Genomic DNA, 12,573 nt, shown 5'->3' with positions numbered 1-12,573 from the left:
AAAATAATTAATAAGGAGGTAATATTATACATAGGTAACTAATCAATGCATCTAATAACGAATACAGAAGTTGGTAACAATTGGCGAGGAAGCAACTCAAAAACAACTTTGGACTCGTCTGTCCAGTCCAGTGAGATACAGGTTACGGCAAATTTTTATGCACTCATTTGAGACTTCGATTTACCTACTGACTACTGACAATCTTTTTAATTCAATTAATTAGACGTGAAACTATGAAATGATTTTCTTATTCAGTGCGATGTATCGTTTAGAAATTTTTAACCGACTTCCAAAAAGGAGGAGGTTCTACGTTAGGCTGTATGTATGGTTTTTTTTTACAAATATATTTATTCAATTAACTAACTGCCTTCAACCTGTAGGTGTATCAACCAAAATGAAATAGCATTTAAATAGCGGAAACTCATTCAAATCAGATCAGTGGTTTTTCAGAAAATCTTGTAAATATGTTTACCTGTACATAATCAAATATATTAATACATATAATACTCATCAAAATCGATCAAGCTGTTTCTGAGGAGTATAGTAATTCGTACGAGAATTTAATGGAATTAAAGAAAAATACATTTTATATTATTTTTTTTATCGTCTGATGATGATGATTTTGATAGTAATTCTAACAAAATGTGTTTGGTCAAACTTACGGCGACGTTAAAAGTAGGAAATTTCCTAAAGCATACACTATACAGGGTGTAACGAGATCGTAAGGTTTCTTGTAATTGGACGCGGCGGATAGACCTCATTCCTCAGTATCAGTTCCTTGAACCAATTAATGCTCACTTAACCTATATCCGATCCTCTGACAATATCTATCGCGCTGTTTATGCATTAACTGAAAGGTGCTGGACTTGATAAACTTGGCTGAGTTGACTCTTCTCAGACCGAGGCGCATTTTCTTGGAACCCTCGTAACTTTAATATTGAGTTTTCGACTTTAATTACCACCATTAAATCATGACATAACTTGACGTTTCAAAAATGCTTGTAAACTAAGCCTGAGATTAGCGCGTTCTACCAAACAAACAAACCCTTCAACTTTATAATATTAGTATAGATTTCGGTGTTGAGTGGATACGCTATACAGTTTTACAATAGATTATTGAGCATTTTAGTGTCAATATCTTTTCATGATACTATGGAACTTAAAAAAATCACAACAAAGCTCTAAACTCATCTCATAGATGTCTGCTGCACGCATTTTTCAAGTTTTCGCAGAAAATAACGAAAAATAATTATTCATATTGTCTAATTAGTTTAATTTATAGATTAATATACAGTTAAATAGGCATATTGCATATTAACTAATGGATGCATAACATACCGCGACACCGGTTTGTGTCTCGAGCGACATCCGTGCGCTTCCTTGACTAAAATGTGATATACAGGGTGTCCCGAATGCCGTAAAAATAAATAGTACGAAATCTCTTCATAGATATAGCTGACATCAAAGCCTACTAAAATAATCAAATATATTGGGTTAGCCGAAATTCTATAGTTTTTAAAATATTGATTTTTCTACAAAATACAAAAATCACTGCTTCAGTGCAATTTAGTCGTACCAAGTGTATGTGTGTTTTACGGGATTTTGTATTTACGGGACACTCTGTATAATCACAAGCGATTCGCCCCGGCTTCACACGAGTGCTATGTACCTAGATACTACTATCATGGCCTCATGGGGTAGTGTGGAAAGATTAATAATATTATGATCATTCATAATACTACTACATTATACTTCATGGCATTCCCTCAATCGCAGACCGCTACCAACCGGGACGAAACGTACGGTCCGCCAGCAACTGTGCCTCTGCTTTTTATATATCTGACTAGCGGACGCCCGCGACTTCGTCCGCGTGAAACTCGATGTAAACTATCAACTACCTCTACCCTACCCCTACCCTACGTTGAAATTTTTCCTGAATTTTCTTTCCCATAAACCTCACGGAGCCCAAGACCTTTCCAACGAATGCAAAACCGTGGAAATCGGTTCGTGCGTTCTGGAGTTATAGCGTCAGGAAGGAAAACCCGACTTATTTTTATATAGTAAGAAGATATATCTTCTGTGCTATAATATTTATATATCTATTAAATAATTTTTATTTTTATAATTATTGATGATGATACTGATGATATTATAATTATAATTAAAGAGCTGTTGTTCACTAATGAATAAATAAATAAATAAAACGTATCAAATAGCTTTACATAACCGTTAAGTCAACGTTTAGTATTAAAATATTATGATTTATATGTGGTTCGAATACAAAAAATACATTAGCAGAATTTAAAAGATCTAAGATCAAAAATTTTGATTTCCGGTTTTGTTAGCATGTTTCCTAGTTTTTTTTTTTTTAATATGACATACCTACGTATTTATAACGTACGCCCTTGACTACACTCACCTGATGGTAAGTGATGATGCAATCTAAGATGGAAGCTGGATAACTTGTTTGGAGGAGGATGAAAATCCACACCCCTTTCGGTTTCTACACGACATTGTACCGGAACGCTAAATCGCTTGGTGGTACGTCTTTGCCGGTAGGGTCGGCTAAGGCCGAAACCTCCTACCAGCCACATATAATGGCAATGTAGGTAATCTAATTGAATAAATGAAATAACACATTACTCCCTGCCATATTGTTGTGATTAGTCTATGCGGCTCAGGCTCAAGAGGTTCTAGGTTCGAGTCCTGGCCATAAATCTAATTAGGTAAAGTTTCGTAATTTTTTATTAGTTTAGCGGAAGGAAAAATACTTTGTCAAAGAAGAAGTCACATGCTTCTTTCAAGAAAAATTAAAAATTGATGATAAGGTGTCATGGTGTTACACCCTGTGCCTCCAAGAGCACTTTGAGGCTTTGGTCTAAGGTTGAGGAGGAGGGTCTAATACCACCTAACTGCGGGTTCCGAATTTTAACTGAATTTACAAGACGGAGGTTCTGGGTTCGATTCCCGTCTGGGCCGATTGCGGTGTTCTTAATTGGTCGTTCGTTCGTCCGCCCTTAGATCTCTTTAATCCGGCCCTATCGCAAAAACCGTTCTTAGTGGATACCTACTAACTTTATACTACGTATACCTACTAGCTACGTACTACCTACTAGCTTTATACCCTGCTTTGCGGTTTTCGAGTTTTCGTGACCTTACGCATTAAATTTTCAAAGACAAATTCTCGTTTTAATTCAAATTTCGTTTAAATCATTTAATCATTTATCCTTAACATTAATTATAATTATAATTATTATAAACGAAATAATTTTCACACTGCCTTTTCAATAGGTAGTTAATTCCGAATACTTCCAAATCCGAAAATTCAAATATTAAAAAAATACTTACCAAATTCCAAATTCAAATGTGTTGCAAGTATTTTTAATTTTTTTTTCGTCTCGTCACAACTTTGCAGTGTTATTTATATTTAATTAAAAAAAACACACTTTTTTACTTTTATTTTAGGCACAGGTCAACACAGGAAAGTTTTATTGGCTCGGTAGTCGACCCATAGAGTAGTATAATCGTCGTCCCCAGCCGGCATGCGGAGCGCGTTTCGGGCAACTGAAGTGCTACTTCGGTATCTCGGCTCTACTTGATTGAGCTGCAAGATAGCTCGATACAATTATGTATGGGTTTCAAATATCCTTTTTGGAAGCCTCATAAATGAAAAATCCTGCTTAGCTGAATTAATTACGCGTTTAAAAGTGGCGTGAAGACTTACCTATTAAAGCGGTTATTAGAAATTCGAATCCTGGGCGGATATTTTTTTGTTTGTATTATTGTATGTGTATAATACTATATTTTAGGTACACACATAAGTATGTTTAAATATTACTTATTTATCTAATGTGCCTATCTATTAGTGTTTATGCATTTTCAGTGACGGAAAATTGGGCAAATTTTCAAGGACATTTTAAGGGGTTTTTAAGGACAGTTGATTTTCTTTCGTAGATGGACGTTCATTTTCAAGTTTTCTGTAACAGTAGATATTACTTTTAATTTACTTATTTAATGTTGTTCTAGGTTAGTGTCGTAAATGATAACCTAACGCACCTCTGGCTTAGAACTGGTTTTATTGTGCCTAAACAAAGATTAGCAATTAGCATACAAGTTCTGCAAGTAAGTAGATATGAAACCATTTTGATCTAAATGATAATATCCTATTGGTCCTATAAGATATATTTTTATTATCTCCTCAATTAAAAAGGGTTTTATATTTTTTAAGCGTCTGTCTGTCTATTTATATGTCCGTCTGTACCATTGTAGCTTCTAAACAACTAATGGACGGATTGTGAATTGATTTTTGTTTTGAAAGAAAGTTTTTGTTTTGCATGTGATCCAGATGTTTGTTCGAATATGTAATCTAATATTATTAGAATAACTAGTGTACTCGGTCAAGCTTCGCTTTGACTTATGTGCACTTCTTCCCTATCCCTACACAACACTACCCTACTCCTACCACTACCCTACCCTACACTACCCTTCCCCACCCCTACCCTACCCCTACCCTACCCCTACCGTACCTCTAGACTAACTCTGATTTTACGAAATGAAATACACATTTAGAAATGACTCGAATGCTATCACCTAAGACCTAGTTTATGGCGAACGACGTCGCTATTCGTTGAACTACCCTAAATTACAGTATTATTATAAAACATAGACAGTTCCGTATGGTAGGTGTTTAATTGTTTATATTTAAACGAACTAAATGTACTATTTTAAGTTTAACCTGTTGAAAAGGGAAACAGCAAACAAATCACTTCATTTTATTCTAAAGGTATTAATAATAATTTACGTTTGTAGCTAAACTAAACCACAGAATGCATAATACAAGTAACAAACTATACAATAAAATGAACGCGTTCAATACACTGTCAAAAATTACATTGACATTTTACTGACGTGCACAGCAGCTGACAATGACATTAGACTTTGACGTTTACAATTTCGGGTTCAGAGTGTATCGTGGTCGACTTTTTCAAATATTTTGTTTAATAATTCTAATAAAAATGGATAAAGTTGCGGAACTAGAGAAGAAAGTAAGCGAATTAGAAGCTAAACTAGCCGCCGCACAGGGAAATGTCGGCCCAGTGCGTCAGAAAATAGACGTAATGTCTTCTGAAGTAGTGGATTCCAACCCCTACAGGTATTTTATCAGTATCACAACATATGCTATTTAAATTTTTAATATGTCGAAGGCGTAGAACGCTAGGCAGTGGTTATTTTATTGGCCAGTTAATATATGTTATACCAAAATAGATTTTCTTCTATGTTTATCGCGAAAAGTCCTGGCATACCCATAGAGCGGATTTCCCTGGCACTGTGGGTATGCCCCCGTAAAAGGATATGTAAACATATTGTTAAACAGTTATTTTTATGATGTTTTGTTATTTAAATGGACAGTTTGATTAAGTAGAAGTATTGTAGTACATCTTCACACTCTCCGTTTCTGATGGTCGTGCCCGCATTTAAGTCCCTTCGTTGAGTTGGTCATAATACCTCTTCATACAGTTTGGTCCTCAACTTTTCTTATGGCTGTTATAACTGTAATGCCTAGTTTGGGCTACTTTAGTATTTAATCGAGTACGAAAAATTTTTTGATTTACTGCCCAAAAATCATTCATACTCAACTAAAATAAAATAGTAGTCCAAACTAGGCCTAGAAGGAAAACTGTTAGAGACTTGGACTGACCAGCAGCTAGGTCAGCCGAGCTTTCTTTTCTCTTTCAATAACTTTACTGCAACTATCACTACTAAATAAACAAAAAAATAATTTTAATTGAATTTGTTTATTAAAAATTATGAATATAACAACAAAGGTGTGTTTCTTCATTAAAACATATATCAGTTTTGAGTTAAGTCTCTCATTATATTAAGTATAAACTTTATCTTATTTTTAGTCGTCTGATGGCATTAAAGAGAATGGGCATAGTGGATAATTATGAGAAAATCAGAGAACTATCAGTAGCTGTGGTGGGAGTGGGCGGGGTGGGCAGTGTCACCGCCGAGATGCTGACCAGGTGCGGCATTGGGAAGGTAATTATAAATGTTTTTTGAAATATCCATTACAAACAAACAGCTAGCATTATTACGAACAAAGACCAAACTATGTTTTTGCTGCTAAAATCAGATTTAAGGAGATTTGTAGAAGAACCATAGACACCAACATACCTCAACTGAGTTTCACAGTTAAAATAATTCAAAGTTACAAAATTCCCAATGTTGGGGACTTCCCTCTGGGTAGAGTGATAACTTTATAGTAGAATTATGCCAGGGCCAAAGTAAATAAAAACAAAATTAGGAATTATAAATCTAAATCTGAATTAATTTAGGAATGACATTTACAAAAAAATTACAGATGGTAAATCCAATATTTGTTTTATTAGATATTTACATTATAATTATGAAGTATGTTAAAAAAAAATGTTTTACACATTTAAAAAAACAGTATGCTACTTAATCTATCTCTTGAGTGAAATGTCATCCATATCAGTTCTAATCTGCTGGAGTTAAAATGGTGTATCTAAGTTAATTAACTTGTACATATTATAGAAACTAGTCAAACTTCACAATAATGATAAATTTAAATACTGTTTTGTTTCAGTTAATCTTATTTGACTACGACAAGGTGGAACTAGCAAACATGAACAGACTGTTCTTTCAACCGCACCAGGCCGGGCTCAGTAAGGTGGACGCAGCTGCCGCTACCTTGCAGGCCATCAACCCAGATGTAGCTATAGATGCTTACAACTATAACATCACCACTGTGGATAACTTTCAGAAATTTTGTGATACTATAAGGTTAGTTAATGTAATGTATTGTAGATGATTATTATTATTCTATATTCTTATTATTCCTGCAATCTGTCGTGAGACATTCAGTTGGATTTTAAGTATTTGTGAAGAAGATAACTATAAACTAGCTAGCAAACATTTTAATTATTACCATTCAGCTAACACGCGCGGCGCGGCGCCAGAGCTGTGTCGCTGTGGCGTCCCGATTAAAAATATCCAAGATATTGCCAGACACTTGGGCGCCGCGACGCAGGCACACTTTCTGCCACGGCCGCACACCTCACCGTGTGACTTCACTCTTACTCTTTCTGATGACACATAATCTTTAACCAACAGACAAATGGCCCAATGTCGAATGACAGATTGCCGAGTAACAATATAAAAGAAAATAGAAAATAAATTACTTTGATAGTATGATTGTATTAAAATATTGTTGCAGCACAGGCAGCTTGACTGGTGGGCCGGTAGAGTTAGTGCTAAGCTGTGTGGATAACTTTGAAGCTCGGATGGCCATCAACACAGCTTGCAATGAGCTGAACCAGCGCTGGTTTGAGTCTGGAGTCAGCGAGAATGCTGTGTCTGGACACATACAATTTATAATACCTGGAGAGACAGCTTGTTTTGCAGTAAGTTTTATTATTCTAGGAGTGGATGCAATAGTAGTCCAAAAGATCTACCATTAAAATTAAATCAGTGGGATTTTTGAAGCCTGGAATATAATATTATATATAAGTAATAAAGAGAACCTTTAATAATAATTAATATAATTAATAAAGTTTATTTTTATGTTATTAAGTAATCCTAAATTCTTGGTCATGGTCCTACAAACTTCAGTGATGTGACACTTTTAGTAGTACTAAAGAGTTCTAGAGAGATAGATATTGTAAGTAGTTGAGGTTTTGTTAGAGTGCCCGCAAGAAACGCTTCGCGCGACTTTATACGCAAAGTTATCTATCTAATAATGTTACTTTATTCATTTTAGTGTTAATTTACTTTGTAGTTTGTTTTTGAAGTTAATTAAGTTGTTTTGCAATCTAATTGTGTTGCAGTGCGCGCCGCCACTGGTTGTAGCGTCTAACATTGACGAGAAAACGCTGAAGAGGGAAGGAGTTTGTGCTGCCAGCTTGCCCACTACCATGGGAATTGTGGCTGGGTTTCTAGGTATCCATGATCTATTATTCCTTTATTTAATGTTTAGCTTAATGGTTATATTGTTATTATAATGGTAACACTTGTTTCAGTTCAAAACACATTGAAGCATTTGTTAAATTTCGGAAATGTCAGCAACTACCTGGGATACAGTGCCTTAACAGATTTCTTCCCCACTATGACATTGAAGGTAAGAAATTATGATCTGATTCTCCAATTGAACTTTCTTTTTTGCTCTATTTCTCTTGGATAATTGGGCTTTCTTTCCCTATTACTCTGTGTTATGTTTCTTTCTGGTGTAACAAAGTTCGTGTCCGTAAAAAATCACTTCGATCTCTGCCGCCTAAAAATTGACATTTAAAAAGTAACGTTAAAGTTTGCATACTGACCAGTGTGGTTGGCCACAGAATCGTACATTTTACAGTATCTATCCTAAACATTGCTGAACTTCTTTTGATGTTTCTCCATAAACCTGACACAGCGCTTCATTGTTACAAATCAAGGCGCTTATGTTTTCCACACGAGCGTTTGTATTCCTCCATGTTGGTCGATGGTGTAGACTCTACACTTTAGAGAAACCTCTCAGAACTAATAGGTATTAATAGGCAGCTAACAAATTTTTACTCCATTTGCCAATACGTAGCAATGAGCGGCTTATTATTCGCTTATTGATTGTAATAACGGATGCTTACTCAGGCCAACCATATCACTGAGTCCTCGCCACGCGGTTTTTAGATGCGGGCGTTTCACGACAAAGGGAATCGGAAAAGAAGCATTCTTCAGTCGTTTTTATTACCAGAGCGAAGATTCAATTAAATGGATTGCTTGTAGTACGTCTATCTTTGTGTATTTATATGTAACGTGTGTTGCAGCCCAACCCGCAGTGCGACGACTCGTACTGCCGCCGGCGACAGGCGGAGTTCAGCGCTCGGCCCGTCGTGGAGCTCGCCACCGAGGTGACGGAGGACGCGGGCCCCGTGCACGCCGACAACGAGTGGGGTCAGTATTGTTGTAGCACAAGTAGTGGGTACGACAGTAGTTCATATAATCCATGACATTTCACTTGAACTCTGATAGTTCCGCTAGATCTTCATCATCATCATATCAGCCGATGGACGTCCACTGCAGGACATAGGCCTTTTGTAGGGACTTCCAAACATCACGATACTGAGCCACCTGCATCCAGCGAATCTCTGCTACTCGCTTGATGTCGTCCACCTGGTAAGGGTCGACCAGCACTGCGCTTTTTAGTACGCTGCAGGGTCGTCATTCCAGCGTGCGAGATGTTATGGTACTGAATACCCAATTATCCCTCTACCACACAAATACAATTTATTATTAATAATATAGACAGGAAACCAACCCAAAAGTAAAAGTTTAAATGGGAGTCCTTAACATTAGTAAATAGTGGAACGGGACATTTTTACGTGCGTGTATGCCGGTGTTTCAACGATTTACAAGTCACTTTGTACGTGTAGAATCTTATATTTCACGTAATATTAAAAAATATTGTTTTTAAAATGTTTAAAATAGCTTCCATAGTTATTAGGGAAATTCAGAAAGTTTTGGTTAAATATTAGAAGCTTAATAATGCTTTGAACTTTGTACAGAATCAAAATGTATGTTCCAACAGGTATCAGTTTACTGGACGAAAACTCTCCCGAGGAAGAAACTCCGAATCTGAAACTTGTGGACGGTGTTCAGGTATGTGACCATATCAATCAATCAATCAATCAAATAATTTATTTGCTAGAATGTGGTACATGTTTTGATCTTAAAATTATTGAGTTATCTATACATTCAACTGATTACAGTATGCAAAAATTATAATTACATATTACGAGTATAGCTTATACTATACAGATTACACACTAGCAGACGCCCGCGACTTTGACAATACGCTAGTTGACACTTTTTTAAAAGGGTTTAAATTGTTCATTATTGTTCTACTAGATTGAAAATATTTTTTGATTTTGCAATCATCTGTTAACGCTACAGGTCAGAGATATGAATAAAGTTTTTATCTGTCTTTGTAATAATAAATGTGATGGGTGTCCTTGTTTTTTGTCGCAAATGGATTCAATGGTAGGAGTAATTTTGGACAATTTTAATTCTGACTCCGTATCAGTTATCAAGCCACCATTACGTAAATCTTGTCGCAAACCCCCTGCCGTCAAATGGCGAACCCCTATGGGTTCGCGTACCCCACTTTGAGAAACCCTGGCTTAGACATCAAGTTACCTTAATCCGGTGCTGCAGGTGGCATACAGCGTGCCGGCCGACAGCAGCACGCCGGAGTCCAGCACGGGCGGCGCCGTGGCCGCCTCCGAGCTGTCGCTGGAGGAGCTCATGCAGCAGATGAAGTCCATGTGAACGCGCGCCAGCGCCACGTGCGTGCTGTGCGTGTAAACGCGTCACCGTCAGCGTCACACACGCACTGTTGCTGCTAGGGTTGCCAACCGTAACGCGAGCGTTTTCCATAAATTAAAAGAAATAGATAAACGGTTCAATACGCATGAACCTATATGTATCTTTGTCCTATTCGTTGTTTATACAAAGTTGTTATTTTATTTTGTTGGTAACATTTGATTTTTACTTGAATTATTTTTTTAATTATTACCCAAAATTTGAGTGAGATTTTGCTGCAGGTAGGCTTTAACCACTTCATAACTAGGTACCGTGAATTCGTAAAATCAAAATTCAAAGCGTCGCTGTAGCGCCATGCTTTAGGTTTAGGATTTGCCACTGCAGTAAAAACGACCCGTCCAGTAGGTTTTAAGTTTATTAACAAACACATAGTTTGAAATTGAAAAGTAATAGAAGTAAAATCGAGAATAACGTAATCTCACACAAAAACAAATTAATTATTTTTGAGACGCACTTTTAAATAAACAAAAAACAACTTATTGTGCGTCACGAGCACTAAAACAGCTCTCTTGTCGTATCTCAAATTTTAAATTGAATATCTACCAATTTCAGAATATGCCCTAGAGCAACGTTATAAACTATTTCTAAACTTGACCTGTTTAATTATTTCGTAACCCTAATTAGCATTTATTAACCGTCTTCAAAAAAGGAGGAGGATCTATACGTTCAGGCAGGTATATTTATTTTTGTGAATTGTTTTAATTAAAAAGTATCGTTATTTCCATATCATGTTATTCCGCAAAGTGATGCAATATAGACGCATAATTTTCAGCAGCGAAAAATTAGGTTATGATAAATGTACAAGTACCTATTGTAATTGTTTTTTTAGGGAAATGCGCTTCAAAATATGAAATATGATTATACAAAAGCGGTGTTAGTGTCGTGAGAAGCTTATGAGCTTTGAACATTTAAATAATCATAATTATTGTGTTTATAAAATCGTGGTTATATGGTTTTTAATCTCAAAATTAAATTATACCTTTTGTTGTAATGGCTCGTTTTCGCTGACCCAGTGTTACAGAATCGGCCATCATACTTGATCAGCGCCGTTTGCATTGATTCAGTAGATATTTTATAATAAACTTATCTTTAAGATGTTCATTGTTCACAAAGTTGATTATAATATGTTAGTTAGTTTTGCCATCTTTTAACCGACTTCCAAAGAAAAACGTGTCAATGCTTTTTTTTTCTAAAAACTTGTTGACACGTCCACATTGTCCAGACGTTAAAATTGGTGTCGAGCTTGTAGCTTGGTGTAAAACTTGTTCATGATAGTTGTTAAAACGGACTTTTACTGAATCAAATGGGATGGTGTTTTATTACCTACATAAAGAAATAATGTAAATCTTATATTTAAAATATTGTTCGCTAGATACGGAGTGCTATAACACTTAGGTTCATTTACACGAGCAGCACGTTGCCAACGGCAGCTGGCAACTAGCTGTAGTCGTCTGCAGTCAACGGCAGTCACCGACTGCAGTCAACGGCACCGAGACGTCGTCGTCGGTAGCAGTTGCTGCTCGTGTAAATGTACTTAGTCAACTCATCGCTTGCATTTGCTAGTAGGCGAGCATGTTGTGCGTTCAAATTAATCAATTGTAGTTTTTCGAATAAAAAAAAACATATATTTTACATACTCGTATTTGAAAGACCATTTCTGCAACTCTGTATTTAACTTGTAATTATTATTACCGGCAAATTAACACATTTACTCATTTCTTAGAGAATGTATTAAGCGATATTGCATTAATTCGGTAGACAAAATACGATAGGCAAGTTGGCACTTTTATAAAATGGCCTTAAATAATTGATCATTATAGTTCTACTAGATTGAAAAAAATATCATATTTTTTGGCATATGAAAATTTTAATTTTTCAATATTATTTGACAATACGAGCCAAAACGCTGTCAGCCATGATAGTGTATATTTCAACAGTTTTATGACGTCACGTTAACTATTTCTTTACGAAACGAAGCGTTTGGTAAAATATTAGTTTGACGTTTAGTAACATTGTGACGTCACAAAATTTACGACAGCTTTTTTGACGTTTATATTGTTTATATTAAATTTGACATGAGTCAACTACTTATTGAACACAAGTCAAATGTGTAAATGTGATGAGCTGGTAGGTAAAAAAGGATTAAGAACTGTCAATCTGAAAAGATAAATATTTTTTAAGCAATTTCTTTAATTT

The 12,573-nt window shown here is 35.8% G+C and overlaps 1 protein-coding gene across 1 annotated transcript; it reads left to right on the top strand.

The window, feature by feature from the left end:
- Window positions 1–4,934: 4,934 nt before the first annotated feature.
- On the top strand, window positions 4,935–12,489 carry LOC112055568 (ubiquitin-like modifier-activating enzyme 5). Its single transcript, XM_024095748.2, has 9 exons — window positions 4,935–5,152; window positions 5,907–6,042; window positions 6,611–6,807; window positions 7,241–7,427; window positions 7,851–7,962; window positions 8,043–8,140; window positions 8,823–8,949; window positions 9,584–9,654; window positions 10,210–12,489. The coding sequence occupies exons 1-9, from the start codon at window positions 5,016–5,018 to the stop codon at window positions 10,321–10,323; spliced, it is 1,179 nt and encodes a 392-aa protein (XP_023951516.2). The 5' UTR covers window positions 4,935–5,015; the 3' UTR covers window positions 10,324–12,489.
- Window positions 12,490–12,573: the final 84 nt, after the last annotated feature.

This window comes from Bicyclus anynana, chromosome 1 (assembly GCF_947172395.1).
Source record: "Bicyclus anynana chromosome 1, ilBicAnyn1.1, whole genome shotgun sequence".
Taxonomy (NCBI): domain Eukaryota; kingdom Metazoa; phylum Arthropoda; class Insecta; order Lepidoptera; family Nymphalidae; genus Bicyclus; species Bicyclus anynana.
This window is presented reverse-complemented; position numbering and strand designations above follow the sequence as displayed.

What these genes read in the sequence shown, in the direction of transcription:
- LOC112055568 (XM_024095748.2), top strand. Translation starts at nt 5,016, where the DNA reads ATGGATAAAGTTGCGGAACTAGAGAAGAAAGTAAGCGAATTAGAAGCT. An exon ending in AATTGTGGCTGGGTTTCTAG is followed by an intron (nt 7,963 to 8,042) that starts GTATCCATGATC and finishes CACTTGTTTCAG; the next exon opens with TTCAAAACACATTGAAGCAT. An exon ending in AACTTGTGGACGGTGTTCAG is followed by an intron (nt 9,655 to 10,209) that starts GTATGTGACCAT and finishes CCGGTGCTGCAG; the next exon opens with GTGGCATACAGCGTGCCGGC.